This window comes from Lissotriton vulgaris, chromosome 8 (assembly GCF_964263255.1).
Source record: "Lissotriton vulgaris chromosome 8, aLisVul1.2, whole genome shotgun sequence".
Lineage (NCBI taxonomy): Eukaryota > Metazoa > Chordata > Amphibia > Caudata > Salamandridae > Lissotriton > Lissotriton vulgaris.
In genome coordinates this window covers 407321958-407336305 of record NC_141696.1, presented here as the reverse complement: position 1 = coordinate 407336305, position 14348 = coordinate 407321958, and the positions used below count along the sequence as shown (strand labels likewise).

Sequence of the window (14348 nt, the reverse complement as noted above, 5' to 3'; positions counted from 1 at the left end):
TTGAAGAGATGGGGCCTGAGGTCTTGTAAAGATGCGTTTGAGCGCTTACAAGAGTTAGAGGACAGGGATGTCATACGTACTATGGAACAGTTTTTAAAATTGTTGCTTAAATTTAGGAACTCGCTACAAGGGTCTATGTGATACTGCCGCTCGCTAAGATACCTATGTATATTAGTCCTCTCTTTTGAAATTTTGGTTTCCCCAACCTTTTTAAATGAAAATGTCTTTTATACTCTTTACTTTTAATGATAACCATGCTTTTAATTGTACAGCTACTTTTTTTAACAAATGTATGAATGCTTTTATGATATCCTTTGTGAATATCGAATAAAGCTTATTTTGATTTGATTTGATTTGATTTGATTTGATTCACTACTGCATTTCTCTCCGCATGTGTGGTGGTGGAATACAGAATAGTAAACCCATTTACGCTTGCCAAGATCATTGTTATGAATTCGTGGCAGGCATAAATGGAGGCATTTTCAGCCATAAAGATATATTTACTGCTGAACATTCCAATGTGAATTGATTCCAGCAGTTCAGTAGACAAATTCCTTGGATACACTTAGCCGCACCGGACTATGAATCTGCTGGCACTAGCCAGGACTCAGTTTGCCAGGGCTAAGGCGGACGATCACACAGGGCTAAGGGCGGAGAGATCAATCCATGGGATCTCCTTTCTAAGATCACCCAAGGCGAGACCCAGCTGCAGTATGGTGGTCCATAGGCTGTCAAACTGCTGTTGGAAAGAAAAATCACGCGAAACTATCGTGAACAAATTAAACACTAGTGAGGACGCCAGCTGCCCAGTGCGTCAAACTGATTTTACTTATCACAAAAATACAATTTAGTTTTATTGATAAAACGCTCATCAATGAGTGAAATAGTGCTTGTTGCCGAGAATCATAGTTTGGGACATCACATATATTACAATTCAAATTTTCTTCTTTATATTATGTGAGCAGTCCTTCACACTATCAGCCAGTCGCACAGGGACTGTTGCGCTGTGATCATGTACTGTGAACACTGTACCTAGGCAGGCCTAGGCACAAACATCTCTTCCCCTAAATCAACCATGCTGTTGTCTTTGGTAAGTTAAAAAAAAGTGACTGGTTAGTGGCTAGATATTTGTAGATGGATAATTGAGGGAGGGAAGTGCTGCGTGACAGTATGACAATTACAATACAATGTGAGCAAAACATTGTTATTTAGTCATGCTAATTAAATACTGATGATTGAGACATAAGTGGCTTTCACATGAAGGCATGCAGTCCAACAACCTCAGGGAATCAGCCCTTGAAGGTTTAATGCTCAGGTCTGTGCAACCCTTCACCTGATAACCTTAAAGGACCTCTACCATGAAAAACCTCTGAAGGTAAGTATTAGACATTCTTTTGAAAGGTATGCAGCCATTCATACAATGCACGTGCACTAAACAGTGTGCCAGAGGTTTTACCTGAAGACCTTTCACCCAGAACCAAGCATTCTCCAAATGTTCTTCATTGACGTCAGCAAGCTTCTCTTTCCATGAAGCTGCACGTGCATCAAATTTAATGAAGTTGAACTTGTCTTTGTATCGCAGCTGCTCCTATTAAAGAGAGTATGTACAGTATTACCAATATGTTTCCTAAGAGAAAATACATATACAGAAACTGCATCAGAGTTAGGGGGTTATTTGGAGTTTGGCAGTGAATTTGTCAAAGATTGGCAAATGTCTCATCACCATATTTAAAATGTATATATGAATATAGGGTAGATGAGACATCAGCCAATTAAAATCTACATAACCCCTTTAGTATCAAGGGATGTGGTTATAGTTTAGAGTGAACCCCTTTTCTGGAATTCATCAGAATAGCAAACACATTATAGAGGTTTCTGGTATTAACATGTAAATGTCACATTACATATGTATTAATTTTATCTAACCTGCATCAGCTGGAAGAGTTTCTCCTTCACAAGAGATAGTTTGTCTTTCATTGATTGAGATGTATCGATCAGGATGCAAACTTGATCTTCCAGCACAGTGCCAAAAAGTTCTCTGCTTCCTTGCTGCAGCCATTTGACCCTGTTTATAAAACCATCACATGTGTTAATGTTATTTTTCTGTATAATTACCTTTCCACAAAGAGAAGCCTTTTATTTTGTTGAGTAACATGGTCTGCCCACTCATGGTGTAATTTCCTGTGAGCCTTTTCTGTGCATCTTACCTTCATGTGGGCAGCTGTTGTTGAGTTTGTAGGCTTACATGCATACCACTTTTCCAAGGGCAGATAGACTGCTGCCTGGGGCAGGGTAGTGTTGAAGTGTTTTACAAATCCCAGTTGATGGTCATCTTCAGAGGAAGGCCTCAGATTAACCCTTGACCGTGAAATGAAAGCAGCACTGTACCAATTCATGTTTATCTTTATAAGTTCACTTTAAACTAGCTAACCCAGAGACATGGGTCAAAGATTCAATACATTTCAAACGTTGTATTGTGGTCAGGAGGCTCCAAGACCACAGTGACTAAGATTGTATTTGTGTTTTGTTTTTAAACAAATATTATTGGTATTTTCGCCGGTACATCTTGGCCCGTGAAGCCCAATTACATGTTGCAAAAGTATAACCAAAGACAGAAAAATAATAGAACCACGACAATCAACTTCGGCACAGGTGATACACCCCACCCCGACCTATGGATTGTCACTATCAAATGTCCTGAGAAATCATGTTTGCTAATCTTGGTAGACTCCACTCATACATGCGTGGGTGTTTTATGTAATGGAGGATTATATGGGGCCAGGTCTATGCCTCTGAATGTGACCAAGCGAGACCAGATCTTGTTATGTTTCTGTGGGCAGCCTCGAGCCTTTTACACTGCTAACTCCGTCCTCATGCATCTATCCATGGCACGTTTCCTCCTCCCCCACAGACGGTGGCGAGGTCCCCTGCCAGTGCTTAGCTATGTCCAGCTTAGCTAGCGGTACTCCTAGAAAAAGAAGATGATGCTTATACCGGTTACCCCCTAACCCACTAGTGCTATGTAGTAAAAATAATTTGTGGTCAAGGGCAAGTTGCCATGATATGACCTGTTCTAGGCACAAAGCCGCTTTTCGCCAGAAGGGCTGGAGTGCCCTACAGTTCCATACCGTATGTAGAAAAGTTGTCTCCTTATCTCTTCATCAGAGGCAGGTGGGGGACAGGATCACGCCGATTCGCCAGAGCTGGGATCTCGTGTAGTAGGCTCTGTACATGTCTTAAATTAGATAAGGCGATACCGAGTTGCGATAGCAGCTCCACAGGGACCAGCTAGGGCCTTAGTCCAATCGTTGTCAGTGAGATCAGGAATATCCCCTTGGGAGTAGTTGGTATTCTGTTTGCAGTTGTTGGAAGGACTTGAGCACCATCCCGTACATTATGTCACCCAGTGTTGAGATCCTAATAATATCCAAAGCCCTAAAACCGGGTAGTGTGGCGACCTGGCGGAGGTAAGTACCATGCCAGAGTGTAGTTGTCTACATCATTCGCCCTTTCCAGCCCATCTTCTCAACTAAACCCCGCCATAATGATAGGACCACTTTACATGCGGGTGGCAAATGATCTAGGTTCGATTGAAAATATAAGAGGCCAAGTAAGGTTTGAGGGTTCATCGCTCGCCTTTCGACTGTGAAAGCCGGGTCAGTCTGTGCACTATACCACCACTCGTTAATATTGAGTAAGTGAGAAGCAGAGTAGCATGTGTGTATGTTGGCCGCGGTGATCCCTCCGCAATAAGTGGACTCTGTACATGTCCGGAGGGCCACCCGAATTGCGTCTCCTCCACACAGGAACTGGTTTAGGAGAGTGTTAATTTGCCGGAACCACGAAGGTGGAATTTCATATTGGAAGTTTTGAAGTCGGTACGGTATTTGTGGAAGGGAGACCATCTTAAAGATGGACGACTGCCCATATAAGGATAAAAGCAGAGGTGGCCACGCTTTAATCTCCTCTCTGAGGCATGACAATATTGGAGCAATATTGTGTGACCATGTGACTATTGGGTGTGGAGAAATGAACACCCCTAAATACCAGGACCCTTCCGTAGCATGCGTTAATTGCATTGACCATGTACCCCTCCCCTGATCTCCACAGACCGGAACAGCACCAACTTTGCTGGATTAGTTTTAAGCCCAGTATTTTCCCCGAATACTCGTATGATTTGCAAAACACGCGGGCCAGAAAACCCGGGATCTGTAAGAAAGAACAGGACGTCATCTGCATATAATGCGATTCTGTCTGATATTTCTACAGACAAGTCATCCCCGCACCAGGGGGTCCCGCCTTACCCATGTCGCCAGGGGCTCAATCACTGAAGCAAAGAATAAGTGAGAAATCCGGCACACCTGTCTTGTGCCCCAATGAATGGGGAATCACTCTGAGTGTATCCCCGCCAACCGCTCTGAAGCCGTGTGACCTGCATATAACAGACAGACATATGAGAGAAAACACAGGCCGAAACTGAGTGCTTGCAAAAAGAGAAATAAATCATGCTAACTGAGGGAGTCAAAGGCATTATCAATGTCAGCAAGTAGGAGGGTTGCAGGGAGTCCAAGATCCGAGGCCTTCGCATAGCGTTATGCACCGTCTGATGTTGTGTCGTGTGGATCTGTGTGGCATGAAACCCGCCTGGTCCGGGTGGACAAGCTCATGGATATGTGTGCGGAGACAATCTGCCAGGACCTTACCTAGGAGCTTAGGCTCAGGGTTCAGAAGAGAGATAAGGTGGTATGAGGAGGGTTCCTCAGGAGGGTGGCCCGGCTTGAGGAACACCACAATTTCATCATGACGCCAATCTGGGGGAGGATATGTTTCTCTAGGGCTTCATGGAACACCGCAAGGAGATGCGGGCCCAAGAGGGACATGTGAGATCAAAAGAAATTCACTTGGGAACCCGTGGGGCCCGGTGTTTTGCCTGGTCGTAGGCCCGACAGTGCCTGATTGAGTTCTTCAACTGTAATTGGTTAGTCAGGTTGCTTGCGAATGTGACCCGGTTGCGATTTGGGTAGTATATCTCTGAGGAATTCCTCAATTTGGTTTCGAGTTATGGTTTCCTGTTTTGTATAGAGTGCGGAGTAATATGATGTGAACACTTGAGCGATTGCAGTGGCTGTGGTGCATAGAGTCCCTTCTGTGTTACGCAACACCAATAATGGGGTGGGCGACAACGCCGCCTGACAGAGGCAATGTAGCATTCTCCTGGATTTATCACCCCACTAATATATTCTGGATTGAGTCACCTGCCAGATGCGTTGAGCTTCATTTGTAAGCAGCTGCTGTTGCCGCTGTTGAGTGAAGAGGAGACCACATGTGGCATTGGGTCTTGTGCCCTCTCTTACTTCAGTCTCTAGAGCACGTTGGTGTGCCTCAAGATCTACCACATGTGCCTGACAGCAAAGTTTCTCCCTAGCTCGGTGGCTAATATCTACTCCCCGTATTGGTGGTTTAAGGTCTTCCCATAGTGTCATAAGAGAAGGGGCCGTATACAAGTTGGAATCTAAGTAGTCCAAAATTGTTTGTCAGATGATGGCATGGTAGACAGGTCACACAGGTGCCAGGGTGACATACACCATCTGAAGGGGGAAGTGCGGGGCCAACACATCAGACAACATGAAGTATCTGTAATGGTCAGGATGGACCATGGGCTCCAACGGGGGCCCAAGGAGTCTCCCACCAATGCCACGATACCCCTCAACCATTATGTCTCAGGGTGTGCAGGTAGCACTTGTTAACATCTGCCAAGCCATATAATGTTTCAAACACAGCCATTTGATCTGAGTCTAAGCGTGGGCCACCTGTGGGTTATATAGTTAAATTCACTGCGGATTATAGTCAGGAGTCATCACCCTGCATCTGAGATCGCCAGCTGGATCACGACCTGTGCCGTCGTTTGGAGGTAGACTTCTTTGGCCGATTCCTTCTGGTGCCTTGGGTAGAGTCTGATTCTAGTTAACCCTGGGCGAAACACTACGCTACGCTCGCGGAGTGTGCGTAGTTTGTGCAACTACGCGCTACGCGAAATGGACACAGCACAGTGCAAACACGCGTAGCGGGCATTTTTTGCTCGCTGGTGGTCCTCAACGTCAAGTTGGCGACCGCGAGTGAGCAAAATCACCATCCCAGTGAGACTTTTTCCTTGTTCGCGATCAGCAACATCAAGTTGTCGCTCGCAAGCGTGGAAAATAAACCTCCCGGAAAGATTCTCAACACGGGGAGGTCAGGTTTCTCACTGTGAGTGGTCACGTATTCTCGCGACCGCTCAGGATGAGAAACTACCAGTCCGCGTTGAGAAAGCTGCCTCTCGAGTACAAATCTACTTGAGCTGCAGAAAACGACCACTTGCTCTGTGCAAGATGCCGTTAGCAATGACTGCACAGTGCGGACAAGCATCCGGCACTCTGCAATCAGTGCGAACAGCATTTTCCCTACCGCACTACGCAGTTTGCATAGCTACGCATAGCTTGCGTAGTGCGAAGTGCTCTTCACGTAGCTACGCGTAGCGCTACTACGCGAACTACCCCCAGGGTTAATTCTAGGTGAGGCGGAATATGAGGCCTGATAAGCACTGTTTCGTCGGCCCATGTGAAGATAACCTATCAGGTGTCAAAAAACAAGGATTTATTCTTAAAGATTACGCGCATCCAAGCAGGGTACACAAGCATATATTAGATATTAAACTCTCTGCGTTTGGCCCTGGCGAACGATTGGCGCTGCTGCTGAACAAGCCGCGTGTAATCAACGAAAATCATGATGTATGGGAGTCATGTATCAGATTTTCTCTCTGGCTCCTGGCAAATTGAAGACTAACGTCCCAATCCATATAGTTCAACAGTTTAGCTATAATTGGGTGGGGCCGCTCCCTCTGGGGGCTTTTTTTTAAGTGCTCTGTGGGCTCGTTCCACTACAAAACAAGAAGAAAGGGAGCCCTCTGGCAGGAAAGACTCCAACCACTGTGTCAACAAGCCCTCCGCTGAGTCGTCTTTGCATCCCTCCAGGGAAACCAATAAAGCGTAGATTGTTTTGTCTTGCTTGGCCCTTCGCATCTTCCAGCCATGTGGTGACTTCCTGGGTCACAACTGTGAGCCTATTGACCTTTTGCTGTAGAGTTGCGACGGTATCTTCCACTGATGTCACTCTGGTCGTCGCCTCGGTGATGCAGTCTATTGCCTTCCTGAGGTCTTGATAGAGAAAGGAAACCTCAAAGCCGACCGCACTAATCTTGGCGTCTAGCATGTCGCGGGATTGCATTATGGCGGTTGTTGTGTAGGTAAGTGTTGGTCCCAGCGCAAGCACCTTCGCAGAAGTCCCCTGGCCTAAGGCCTATGTTGCGCTGCATGAGTGTGTCCCCGCCTCGAGCAAAGCCCCCGTCATTAAGCCAACTTAATCTAGGCCAAATCCAGTGGGGCGGGGCGAACCAGGCTCAAGTCTGTGTTCCAGGGCTGCAAGGTCACCTCTTTTGTTTGCTAAACTTGCACACTCCCGGGGGGCGAGGGGCCAACCTTACGGGACTTGGGGCTTCAATGCTTCATCGATGCCAGCCTATGGGCGCCTCCCCTCAGTCCTGGTTGGTGCCCGCACTGCTCCCCAGCATCGAACCAAGATGTTACACTAGAGTCCATCGCCAACGTATCCTGGGACGGTCCCGCGGAGACGGGCTGACCTACCTGACCCCGCTGTACTAGATGAAGGAAGCCGCTGGGTACATGCGGCCGATCGCTGCAGACACTCTGGCTCCGATCAGGCAGTCCTCCAAGGCAGCTTGTGTTCTGCCGCCTCTTCCAGGCAAAGAGGGGGCTGCCCCAAGAGCCATGCCCATCACACACCCCACTCCGGAGTGCCAGCCGGGCACCAAGAGCCACGAGTCATGGAGGCCAGGCCTGGGCAACCCCACATAAAGGTCCAGCTCCAGGGTCTAGGGCAACCCTCCTTCAGCCTCAGTGTAGCCCCAGGGGCCCTCTCGTCAGTCCAGCTGATGCCGGATCCACCCAAGGTGTAATATCGGCGGATTATGTCGGAATATTGGCTTGGCGAGGTTGAGCCACTTCAGATGGCATCCGCCATGATGGCTTTCCAAGCCAGGCCCCCCGTATTTGTGGGTTTGATTTATAATGTTGCTGTAAAAGAGTAAAAGGAGGAAACTCTAAACACTTTAATGAGGTGACCCTTCGAAATTGATGCCACATTATCTCATCCACTGCTGCCACTTCCCTTCTCCTTGAATATGGTATAATTTGGAGGCAAGACAAGAAACAATTCAGAACCACATGACTTGTCCCACCTGTTTCATTAGTGGTTAAAACATCACTCTTCATTAAAAACAAATCGAATAGTTCACATACATTCATTGCACACATAGAGTGGAACGAGATTCCCATGGTGGGGATTTGTTATCATCAATAGTTGTTTTGCCCATACTGGCTATGGGTCTTGAAAGGTCTGGTATTCAGTAGATGCTACATTACAGATTTAGACATGTCTTCCTTCCTAAGGGGTGGAAATCTGAGGATGCAATCATACCAGGTCACTGGTTCCACATGCAAGCAGTCTCAGGAAGAAAACAATCACACCCTCAGCAGATATTGCAGAAGTACTCTGCATGTCAAACTGGATTTTATCCATGGGAGCCACAATACTTCACAATCCTTCAATCTCCCCAAAGAAAAATCTGATCAGATGAGAAATTATGGCAAGTTCCATCATAAGCTGATGGCTTTCACCAGAAGACCACTAGACAACAGTCATGAATTTGATGTGTCATTGAAGCATCATGTACGAATTCATAGTGGTACTGACAGCACGACAAGCAACACCTGGAGCACGATTTTCGATTAGTGCACTATGGTAGGTGATGGTAAAAGAATACTGTACAAGTAATTTGCTAAACCAGAGACACTCTGGATTGAGATCAGTCTCAGTACTGATAGAATGTTTGAATAAGGAAAAAATGATTTTCAGGAACCAAGGACCCTTGATAGTAATTCATGCATCTACTTATTTATCCAAATTTCAGAGTACCTAACATGTTACTTTGGAGCCACTTCATAACATTGGTATAATAAGCTCTCAGTATTGGCCTATAAAGCACCGTCCAGCCAGGGATGACAATGATGAATCATTTGTGGATTACTTGTGTCAGTCTGTGCAAATGGTGTAAAAAAACTAATTTAAAAATAAGAAATGGTGTGCCACGATTTCTTAGAAGGATGAGGGGTCTCAGTACAATCTGTCTTATGACTGAATGTCTAACTGAAATTACAGTTTTATGACTCTTTAAATTGCAGGAAAAATGGGAGAGAAACCCAAGACGGGCTCGTAATGCAACTGAGAGAAGGGGCCCTCACCTTGGCCTCTGTGTGCTTTTGTCATCTGACTTTGATTGACGGATGAACCTATAATTTGTTGACCCTGGGCTTTTCTGAGGATTTAATGCAGAGGGAATGCCCACAGGTTACCTGCCCAGTTATCACTATGGGTGTTATAATTGACACAGGATTTTTAATGTTATCACTTATTCCAGGAGGAGTTGATGGAGTGATGTATGACTGGAGTGCCAGGGCTCATCTTTGTTTAGCTGTAGAGGAACAACCAAGAATGACAGGAACACTAGTTCTATACATTCCAAAGTTACTTACATGCTTATTCCAAGGTTGGTTAAAATACTCAAAGATATTGCTCTGTGAGGCATATTTTATTAAAGGAAATGCTTCCTCTCTCACAGTAGATGGCATGCTTCATCATAGTGGTGATCCTTTGTCAGCAACATCTGCTCCTAGACAGGCTCTTCCAGAATTCTTGATTGGCATTTCTTTGGATTTATGAAAGGTTGAGCGAAACGTTTAGATTTGTATTAAGAAAAGGGCAAAATTGAAATTGTATTAATCGTACCCCCATCTTATTCAATTTTATAATCCAAAGAAGAGGGTGGGGTGTCGAGTAATTATTGACCCCCCTCCCCCACCACACGCTTCTGCCCTTTCTTGTATGTTACTACATTATAAGCAGTGCCACTGGGATTATGCGGACGGAAAGGTCAAATTATGCGGAAGGTTTTAGTAAATTATATGGCATGAATAGGCAATTTATACAGCATAATGCGGCACATTTTGTGATAGTATTATTTTGTCATTTTTAAACTTGTCAGCACTGCCTGGGCATTAGTTTAACACCCATATATAGCACTAAGCAAGCAACACACAGGTGACCAGTCAACCTTTGCAAAGGACCTTCTACTGCACAGCAACACGTGTAGCAGCGTTTTAGTAACTTTTGAACCAACTGTGCTAGAAACAAATGTTCTTTTCTGTTAAAGTCAGCAGACTGTGCAGCAAATTATGGATTTGTGGCGAATCTATAATTATGTGAAAATCACAGTGGCCGCACTATCACATAATTCCAGTGGTCCTGGAGAAGTAGGAAATCTTAATGAAGGCTCAGTTGATCACAACAAATGAGTTCAGTCGTAAAGATGTCAAGCTCAGTGATGGAAGGCTGGGGTGCAGGAGCAGGTTTTGAATTTATAGGAGTTCTGATCTAAGCAGCAGCCTCCACTATGGTCACTCCAACAGGTGAACAAAGTCAGTGAACCCCACCACTGGTGTGACCACTCTAGAGCTATAAGGATCACTCTGGCCTTGGAATACTTCACTTAATGTTAGCTGATGGCATCAAGGGAATTGGTGGAAATGTATAAACAGACTTCATCAACAAATCGCTTAAAACTGCATTGCCCTTTTTTCCTGGTTGGTAGCAGATGGACGTGAATTCTGGGTAGTTCTTGTTTCCTATATCTGTGAAGAGGCTTAATTGAGTCAACCACACTCATGCAAGATGTCATGAAGTTCTCTGTCATTTAGAGGCCGACTTGTGATTTACTGAAAAGGTTAAAGGTCTGAGAGTAAGTACACTTCTGCATTTAGAACACCTCAAAGATGAACTGCTGTGATCTGCAGGTCACTGACTAATTGCATTTTCAGATCATTTGTGGTTTGAGAGACAGAACTCTGGGCTTTATCCTTTCTTGCTTGTTCAAAAAGTACATATCTGTTACATTGTTCATCTGGCAGAGCGTTCCTCCAGGATGCTGAAAGAAAAGATTTGACAGTCATGTGACTTGTGCAGAAGGGTGATTTGATAGATCATTTCATTCTGGGACTGTGTTACTTGCACATGTGGGTCATCGACATGCCAACCTCATCCCATTACAGAGCCATCGCTCACAATTATTTGCATTGAATGTCTTGTTGAAACGGAATACCTTTCAAAAAGTTTTCAAATTGCACCACCAGGGCAATGATTTGATAGCAGCTTCTGGGAAAGTCAGGTAGTGTTCTAACTGCCAGAGTACTAGTTTCATTGATCTTCTAGGCACTGCAATAGAGACCTTGCATGGAGTCAGGCACGAGGGACCCGAAAGGTTCAAGATGCCTCGGGTCCCAGTAGAGATGAGATTTAGCAGGACATCACACATGTTGCCATTTTATGATTGTGACATTTCAAGCAGATATAAAATAACCTCTCCTTCATAGAATACACTTTTCAAACCTGAGTGTCCAGCACTACTCCTGGGTGGTTGATGCACTGAACTTGAACTGATGTTCATTTTGTAAATTTGGCTTGCAAACTTAGCTTGTGAAGAACAGAAAGTGTTAGGGTTTGAGGCCTCTGTCCATGTAGGTAAGGGCAGCCAAAAAGTATTTTCCTTCTTAGGTGTGCCAGCTACTTCCATGAATATGGGAAATGTCTTTGGAGAAAACTCTAAATTGAGTGGTAGGACTTTGCTCTGATAGTGATCATTGCCTACTAGAAGTTTGGGAACTTCTGATATTTTTCCACTGTTGGAATGTGGATGTAAGCATCTGGAAGTTCTTGGGGATAGAAACACTCCCTTGATGGAGGTGTGGGTAGATTTAGTGAAGGGTTAATGTTTCCCACTTTATCCATCTGTTTGCTGTGTTTCTGGTCCAGGACGAGAGTGAGTTCTTGTTTTGGTTGTAGGTAAGAGGAATACATTCCATTACCTTTTGGCAAGGCATGTCAGGTTCCATGGCTTATTTCTCCAGAAGTGTGCTGACTTCCTATGGACGTCTTTCCTGATGATAATAGGAGGAGCAAATCAACAAAATATCATGGGAAAAATATTGTGATACAAGAATATTGTGTTGAAAATATTGTCAAATCAAAAATATTGCGGGACAGAATATAGAAGGTAAGGATAATGTTTTTTAGGTACATAATATAGTTTCTTTTAAAATATGTAATATAATATGATTTTATTTGATTTAGTTGTACGAAATATCATTTTATAATTTAAAATATATTCGTTATTTTTTAAGTAATTAGAAATGTTTAATTTAGTATGGGAGTTGTTCAATTTGCAGTGGTTTAGGGAGGGACAATAGCTAAAATGTCAATTATTGTTCAGCATTTTTAATTATTTATTTATATAAATTAAATTGATTGATAATTAATTGTGTAAATTATTTAATTGACTAATTGCTGTTTTAATTTTTTGTTGTTTTTTAGTTCAATGTTAATAGGTTGTTCAGATTATTTAATTATACACAATTGTAAATTAGTTTTATATTTATTTTTTAATTTCATTTAAATAATTGTATTCAGTAATTATTTTAATATAAAAAAAATCATTTTTTTATTTTTTTCTATTAATTCCAATTTTTTGTCAGTGTTTTAGAGGTAGTTAAAGGGAAGGAAGTGTATTTATTTTAAATATTTCTAAATTTCTATATATTTTTAAATTTTATTTGCAACATTTAATTTATTTTATTACATTAAATGTATCTTTAATAAACATATTTTATATGTTAAATATGTTTAAATATATGTATTTTGTTTTACATTTGTTCCTTTTAATGTTTAGGAGTAAATCTGACACCTCCAAAATCCATGTTAGAGTGGGAATAGTACATTTGATCCCTCCAAAGTCCAACACTTTCCTGCTTTTGCTTACACTGGAGTTGGAATAGTAAAGTCCAACACTGTCCCTATTGCTGCTCAGCTTGGATTGGGATTAGTACATATAACCCTTCCATAGTCCAACTCTTTTCCTGCATTGTCTAAGGCTGAGCTGGGAGTACATTTGATCCCTCCTAAATTTGACTCTTCCCAGTCTATTGCTCAGAATGGATTGGGACTAGTAAATATAACCTCTCCAAATTGCAACACATGATTATTTTTTTATATTTATGTTAATTATACTCCAATTTTAAACATTAAAATGTGAAATAAAGTCAATATAATGCCGTCTATATAGATATTTCAGTATACTTACCTTTTTTGACAATATTCTGGTTGACACTATTTTTTTTCAATATTTTGAGGTTTGCATACAAAGAATGTATACCTAATGTTTTTGTTCCCGATATTTTGTCGCAAAAATAGTGAATCGCAATATTTTTGTTAATATTTTGACATGCAACCGGTGGGAGGTCTTCATTTGCGGTCTGTCCAAAGGAGATGATTGAAGGCTCAGAGAATAGAGATTTTACACACTATTCAGCACCCATCTGTCTTTTTTGATATCTTGCTACTCTTTTAGATGGTTACTGATGCTTCTTCCTACCAAAGAGGTGGGAAAAGAAATCACTATTTGTCTCCAGGAGATTTTTCTGCAGAGGTTTTTCTGCAACTGGTGAAGGTTGCTGGCTATCTTTCCCCTTTGCTGCTCTCCATTCTTTGATTGGTTGTGATGGAGCAAGATGAAGAACAAAATTTTGTTCAGACTTGGGAAGTTAACCTCTCCTAATTAGAGTAATAATATTAACAAGTTTGTGGTGAAAACATTAATCAACCTAGTTTAAAGATACATTCATCATGGGTTTACACGCGGGATTAACATGCTTTGTGTTGCATTTGCAAAGAAAATTCATAAACTAACCTTGTCTATTGTCTTTGCAAATATTAAATGCAGCAGTTTTAAATAATGGCATGTGCTTATTTTATGTGCTTTTGTTGTGTCTTTTGTGATAAAAAGCTCTAAGCGTTCCTGATTCGAAAAGGTTACTTAAATATGATGCTGCTTTATGTGCTAAGCTAGGTAACATAATTAACCTGTTAATTAGCAAAGGGGGAGGGTAACAGAATGGGTCTCAATTCTTTAATTAATTAATGTCTTGTGTTTGTTTAATAATAGTTTCCGAAGTGAGGCCTAAAGTTGGCTCTGAAAAAATATGTCTGACAGAGATGCAGACGAGAAACCTTGTCCGGAGTGGAGCCTTGCATTTACGCAGTAGTGGAATTTTTGCTGCACAAACATTAACAATTCTTTGCTTGAATAGAATATGCTCATGGAGAGAAGGCTCAAGGACAGGAAGAAA

The 14348-nt window shown here is 42.7% G+C and overlaps 1 protein-coding gene across 1 annotated transcript in view; it reads right to left on the bottom strand.

Moving 5' to 3' along the window:
• Nucleotides 1–14348, bottom strand: part of VWA3B (von Willebrand factor A domain containing 3B) — a 981637-nt gene that overhangs the window by 707160 nt on the left and 260129 nt on the right. The window contains exons 11-12 of the mRNA XM_086934174.1: nt 1927–2065; nt 1457–1588 (exon numbers count right to left, since the gene is read on the bottom strand). Coding sequence (XP_086790300.1) covers nt 1457–1588; nt 1927–2065 — 271 coding nt within the window. The remainder of the gene's footprint in view (nt 1–1456; nt 1589–1926; nt 2066–14348) is intronic.